Source organism: Nelumbo lutea, chromosome 7, assembly GCF_056320005.1.
Source record: "Nelumbo lutea isolate HS-2025 chromosome 7, American lotus-T2T, whole genome shotgun sequence".
NCBI classification, from domain to species: domain Eukaryota; kingdom Viridiplantae; phylum Streptophyta; class Magnoliopsida; order Proteales; family Nelumbonaceae; genus Nelumbo; species Nelumbo lutea.
In genome coordinates, this window is record NC_142690.1 from 59,080,693 (window position 1) to 59,087,874 (window position 7,182).

Genomic DNA, 7,182 nt, shown 5'->3' on the forward strand with positions numbered 1-7,182 from the left:
TTCTATGAAGTCTACAAGGTGCGGTTGAGTTTTCTCTGTTTCTCCCGACTTCTGGGTTTGACGCAGTTAGCAGGTACAGCTGCATAGAGGTTGATTCACAACCCAGTTTTTCTTCTATCTTCATTGATTGTTATTTAAAGTTATTAGAAGTTACTTTTGAAGTATTTTAAGAAGATGGACCCTTCAGAAGTTGAAAACAAGCATGTTGCTGAATCCAGACAGGTTCCAGGAGCCTTTGTTGACTCTTTACTGGCTGCGACCACAGTCAAGCTAGATGGAACTAATTATCTGGCTTGGTCACAATTAGTAAAAATTCATATCTGTAGTAGAGGCAATGGTGTTATATCTCCGGGAGCAAAAAGGCTCCCCCGAAAGATGATCCATCCTATGAAAAATGGATGCAAGAAAATTATACTATAATTGGATGGCTCATGAACTCAATGCAACATCAGATTAGTCAACACTATTTGTGGATGAATTCAGCAAAGGAAATATGGGATAGTGTTGCTGAAACCTATTCCCAGAAATTAAATGTAGCTAGAGCATACAAGCTGAGAAGTGATGTGAAGAATTTGAGACAGGGGGAGAAACCTTTACTGTTTATTTCTCAATACTGAAATCTCTATGGCAAGAAATTGATTTGATGGAAACTGTAGCCTGGGAAAGCACTAATGATGCCGAGACCTATAGGAAACTTTTTGGGAGAAACAAGGTGTTTGAGTTTCTGGTAGGGCTGAATCCAGTATATGATATCACAAAGCAGAATATCTTATCCAAGGATAGTGTTTCACCATCTCAATCCATGTTCAAGGGGCTGGTCTAAATGATCACTTTGCTAATATGGGAGTGAAACCTAAGGGAGTTACAGGAAATCTAGTTGGCTCAAGGAAGAAAGAAATTATTTGTGAGTACTATAAGAAACCAAAACACACAAAAGACAAGTGTTGGAAATTGCATCCGGATCTTTTTCCCCTTCATTTTCAAAAGAAGTCTGATAATATGAAGGCATGGAGTGCCAATATTGTTGCTGGTCCAGATAGTGACAGATGTCTAACTGAAGAGAAGATTTCTAGTGAGCAGTTAGCAGCTATGAAGGCAGAGTATGAGAAGTTTCAAAGAATGATCAGTCACCTAGAGGGTGTAGCCTCTACTTCCAACCCTCCAGGAAATTCAACCTCTTCTTCATTTGCTCATTCAGGTATACGGGCTTCTGCCAATCATGCAACTATCTCAGGTAATCGTAGGATCCTTTGGATTATTGATTTTGGTGCTTCTGATCATATGACCAGCCTTTCCCACTTTGTTTGTTTCTTATGATTTACTCCTTGGCTGTGACAAAATCACCCTAGCCGATGGATGTCTTGCTCCTATCTCTGGAAAGGGAACCATCAAGGCTACAAACTCTTTGGTACTTCCTTCTGCTCTTCATGTACCCAAACTAAATACAAATTTGTTATATGTAAGCAACCTAACTAAGTCTTTGAATTGTTGTGTAACATTTGTTTCCTTCCTACTGTATTATTCAGGATCTGGAGTCTCAGAAAGTGATTGGGAGTGGCCATGAGGTGAACGGAATATATCTATTGGACACTCCTGGACAGGGCCATGGACAACCTTGAAAAGCTGCTTTTGGATCTACATCTTCAGAGTTTTTCAGTTGTGTCATGTTATGTCATTTTCGTTTGGGTCATTTTTCTTTTTCTGCATTGAGTCATTTATTCCTAGAGCTATTTAAGTGAATTAATTTGTCTAGTCTTCATTGTGAGTCTTGTGAGTTGTTAAAACATTGTAGAAGCAATTATCCTTCAAGTAATAACAGATCTTCTCCATTCCATATTGTGCACTCTGATGTGTTGAGGCCTTACCACTTATCTTCTATGGGTGGCTACAAATATTTTATCTTGTTCATTGATGATTTTTCATGATTCACTTGGATATTTTTGATAAAGTCCCGTGATGAAGTTCCCAGACTTGTGAGGCAATTCCATGAATTTGTTCTAACCCAGTTTGATACTAGAATTAAAATTTTCAGATCCGACAATGCAAAAGAATGTATTGAGAAAAACCTAACCTGTTATTTCACTGATTTGGGGGTTACTCACCAAAGCTCCCGTGTTAGGACCCCAGAACAGAATGGAGTTGCTGAAAGAAAAAAATTGGCATATTGTTGAAGTTACAAGAAGTATTCTTTTTGCCTCACATGTCCTTACAAAATTTTGGGATGATGCTGTTCTCACTGCAACCTACCTAATCAACCATATGCCATCCAGGGTATTGGAGTTTAAGTCTCCCTTCAGTTTTCTTCATCTGGGCAAGGACCTTTTTCCTATTCCACTCCGTGTCTTTGGCTGCACTTGTTATGTACATATATATATATATTTTTGATCAATAAAAATTTCATTAATTCACCAAAGAGGTTACATAAGGAAGACAAACACACTTATCTTCCAAGTACAACCAAGAAAACAAAAGGATAGGTAAAGACAAAAAATTACAACTTAGCCCAAAACATTGAATCCCTTTTTGCCCCTTGTTTAGCTGAACCATCAGCTAGAGAATTGGCTGATCTTTTGACCCAACATATTTTAATTTCCATCTCCCGCACCAGCCACTCAAATTTCCTCCTCTAATTACTGTACTTCCATAAACCATTGCTGTCTGTATTCAGCGACTCTATCACCACCTCCAAATCCCCTTCAATTAAGAGTTTTCTGATGTTCATCTCCTTGGCTTTCTGGACTCCTTTCATAACTGCAAAGATCTCAGTTCTAAGGGAGTCACCCACTCCAATTGGGCCTGAGAACGAGGCAAAAATGACCCCATTCTCATCCCCAAAGACACCCCCAGTTCCTAATTGTCCAGGGTTCCCCCTACTACTCCCATCAATATTTAATTTCATGAACCCAACAGATGGAGGTGTCCAAGACACACTCATGAGTGTGTCCAAGACACACTCATTACTGACTTGGTCTGTGTGCACTTTGCTATTTCACCCCACTTCCTCAATATGTCATCCACTGTGTAACCTGTGAATAGTTCCAAAGATTTCAGCCACTGTACAACCCTAAAATGAATGATAGCCTTCAGTTTTTCCACCCCTCTCAACCGCTGAGAATATCCTAAAGTTTCTTTCTTCCCATATTTCTTCACCTCACAGGAGCTTTTTTTTGTACATATTCCAAGTGTCTAGAGACATAAATTTGAACCAAAAGCCCACAAGTGTATTTTCCTTGGTTAATTCCCCCACACAAAAAGGTTGTTTTGATCCGAAGGCTGGAACTCGGTATGTCTCAATGGATGTCACCTTTGATGAGCTTTCTCCGTTTTATGATTCTTCCCAGGAGAGGCATTGTCCAAAGGGGGAGAATTTGTCATAGTTGTTTGCTCTTCCCCTTCGTGTCCCAGTTGAGCCTTCTTTTGAGCCTCTAGTTCGTGTCCCAGTTGAGCCTTCTTTTGAGCCTCTTCCTCCTTCAAATGAGTCAAGGGAGGATCAACCATTTCATTCTCATTCCATTGTTCCTATCCCTCATCCATTACCTCCTTGTCCTCTTTTTAATCCCAACTGTACCAACGACAGAGAACTAGAAGTGAACTGGTTGTTTCCCCTACACAACATGAGCCTCCTGCACTTCTAGTCATAGAAGAGACAACAGGTATTGATATAGCCCCTTTGGAGCCATTCTTCCCAAACCTTGATATCCCTATTGCTATTAGGAAAGGAAAAAGGAAATGTACTACACATTGCATTTGGAAACACCTTTCTTATAGTTTGCTCTCTCCTTCATATTTTGGCTATCTTTCTTCTGTTGCTTCTAACCCAATACCCAAGTCTGTGTCAGAAGCTCTTACTATTCCAGAATGAAGGGATGCTATAATAACAGAAATTGATGCCCTACACAAGAATTACACTTGGGAAGTGGTTGATTTACCTGAAGGGAAGGAACTAGTAGGTTGTAAGTGGGCTTTTTACCATCACATATCATGCTGATGGCACCATTGAAAGGTACAAGGCTAGGCTGGTTGCAAAAGGTTATACACAGACATATGGGATTGACTATCTGGAGACCTTTGCTCCTATTGCAAAGATGACTTCTATGAGAGTTTTGCTATCTTTGGCTGCACACTCAAACTGGCCACTTTACTAGCTGGATGTAAAGAATGCATTTCTGAATGGAGAATTACATGATGAGGTCTATATGTCTCTTCCTCCAGGGATGTATGAAACAGATATGAAAAGGAAAGTCTGCAAGCTTAAGAAGTCTCTTTATGGACTTAAACAGTCCCCTAGAGCATGGTTTGAAAGGTCTAGGGCTGTCCTTGTTAACTTTGGCTATGTATAGACTTAATCTGATCATACCCTCTTTGTGAAGAGGAGAGGATTTTTGGCTGTATATCTGATTGTGTATTTTGATGATATTGTTGTGACTGGTAATGATGTATTAGGGATTAATGATCTTAAATTTTTTCTTCATACAGAGTTTGAGATCAAAGATCTAGGGGAGTTGAGATACTTTCTTGGCATAGAAGTTGCTCGATCTAAGGATGGGATCCTTATCTCTCAGCGAAAGTATGTATTTGACTTGCTCTCTGAAATAGGGAAGATTGGTGCTAGACCAGTTGCTACTCCTATTGATACTGCTCACGAGAACCCTGGCCATGTTTATTGCAGTCACACATGGAGAACATCTCATCCTCTGCATAGTATTATGCAAGGGGGAGATGCTCCCAATTCACGGAGGGTGGTGTATTATGAGTAGGCGTGGGCAGGGTTCTCGTGGGCAGGAGATCCGGAGTCCTATTGATATGAGTCATAAATTCTCTGTCTTAGATGGAGTATTGTTGAAAGATAAGGGAGTCTTCCAGAGGCTACTTGGGAAACTACTCTATCTATGCATGGCTCGACCAGACATTGCATATGCTGTCAGTTGCATTAGTTAGTTCATGCATGCTCCCAGGGACACTCACATGGTAGTAGCATCCTGGAAAGGGAATTCTATTTGCTAAGCATGGTCATATGAAACTTGAAGCCTACACAGATGCTGATTAGGCCAGAAATATTGATGACAGAAAGTCTACCTCTGGATACTGTAGCTTGGTGGCAGGTAATATTGTTTCTTGGAGAAGCAAGAAACAATCAGTTGTTACCAGATCTTCAACCGAAGCTGAATGCAGAGCCATGGCTCATGGAGTTTTTGAATTGCTGTGGTTTCGATCCTTGATGGAGGAACTGGGTATTGAGCATGATAAGCCATTGATGTTATACTGTGATAATCAGGCTGCCATCAACATTGCTCACAATTCAGTGCAACATGATAGAACCGAACATATTGAAGTTGACAGACACTTCATTCGAGAAAGAGTGGTTTCTGGAGAAGTTTGTCTACCTTTCATCACTTCTGAAGGACAGTTAGCTGATTTCCTCACCAAGGGCATTCCCAAGGCTAAACTTTAGCATGATATTGGCAAGCTTGGCATGATTGACATCTATGCTCAGCTTGAGGGGGAGTGTAGAGAAGATGGGCCAAATGGCCTATAGGCTGTTTGTCTTATTTTATCTTTTTATGTTCTTTGCTGTAATGGGCTACAATTTGGGCCTTTATTTTTCTTATGTTATGTTTTTAATTATCTACCCAACCAGGGACCTCTCTGTAAATTACTAAAGTTTAAGTTAATGAAATAGGATTAGGGGTGTAAGAGGAGATTATGTTCGAAATCTCTCTCTGAACCCTTATTGCCGCCACCCTCTTCCTTTTCTCTCTTCTTGAAACCTGATTTCTGCTACTCTAAATCGATTCTCTGCAATATTTTAAACAATCCTTTAATTTCAAAAGGCTGTTTTTCTTCTATAATATATATGACAGTTTTATAATATATAGTATATATTTTTTATATATGTATGTATTAATTGGGCCAAGCTTTTTATTGGTTGAGATCGAATAACTAATTGAACTTACCCCAAGGTCTGAACTCGACTCGAGCTCGATTAGAATCGAACTCGAATTGAGCCTAATCGAATTCAAGCCCGAACTATTCCATTAGAGCTCGATTTGATTGCAGCCCTAGTTTCATCCATAGAACCTGCCTTATATACCATTGTTCGTGTGGTGCTGTGTCAAAAAGTTCCATTCTTTGTTTAATATGGGGAATTTGTGTCAAAGAAATTGCAGTGCATCAAAGGGGACATTGCTGCAAGGGTTTTGGCATATAGCTGAGTTTATTGCACCAAACTTTATGTAAAGCTTTTCCATGTGTCATCTTCATGATAGGGAAACCTGTATGATGTATGGTAGTAGGCCCTTCTTGAAATATATTTGGGGTTTGGATGTAGACAGAAGGATCAAGCCCATAAACCATGGCAAGATCGTGTTGGCATTGATGGAAGACGAATGATTCAGTGTAATTGTATCAAACATGAAATATGATTATCTTGTTCCCCGTAGCCAAGGAATTTTTTTTTCTCTATTTTTATTGGGGGGGGGATAGGGTGCGGGAAGTGCGCCATCTGAGTTCTCTCTCTCTCTCTCACCCCTCTTTTGATCTTTTGCCATTTGCTTTTATAGATTGGAAAATTCTAACATATACTGTGCCACATTGAACATGAAGAAGATACCTTGGATAAACAAGAGAACAACTATCAAATTATACAACGATTTTTTTTCTGTTTTTCTAGCATCCTAGATCTGCTCATTCAGTGCCGGCTTTTGGATATCAAGTTGTAGAAAGGCTCTGGATAATTTAATATTATAGATAATATGTTGTATGGGTTTCTTGATATTAGCTTACCAGTTACTGACATACGTGGTTGCGCATTATCCATGGTGTCTTTTGTGGAGCACTTGCCTGTTTATTTACTGGGCCTCCAAGAAAACTTTCTCCATTTCAATGTTTGCCACATACATAGAATAGTAGTACAGTACCAACAGGGAAAAACATCTTCAACTCTCCATATGCTACTGCTTAAATTATAGCTTTGCTTTGCTTGTTACAATTCAATAAATGATATACTATGCTGCTCCATTATTATTCTGCGAAGTGATGTTAGAGCTATGAGCTCAGCTGCGTTACAATATTTATTTTGGTGTTTCACAATCTTTTCATTTTGTGAAAGTAGGAAATGCACCCTTGATGGCCTTTTGATACTACTGGGACCTCTGTTACTGTTGCGTTCATATTTAAAAATAA

General features: G+C 39.5%; 1 protein-coding gene across 1 annotated transcript; it reads left to right on the forward strand.

Annotated features, from left to right (window-relative positions):
- The first annotated feature begins 706 nt into the window (after window positions 1-706).
- LOC148846579 (uncharacterized) lies at window positions 707-1,834 on the forward strand. Its single transcript, XM_088953470.1, has 3 exons — window positions 707-1,234; window positions 1,350-1,408; window positions 1,527-1,834. Exons 1-3 carry the CDS (start codon window positions 841-843, stop codon window positions 1,617-1,619), a joined length of 546 nt encoding a protein of 181 aa, XP_088809596.1. The 5' UTR covers window positions 707-840; the 3' UTR covers window positions 1,620-1,834.
- Window positions 1,835-7,182: the final 5,348 nt, after the last annotated feature.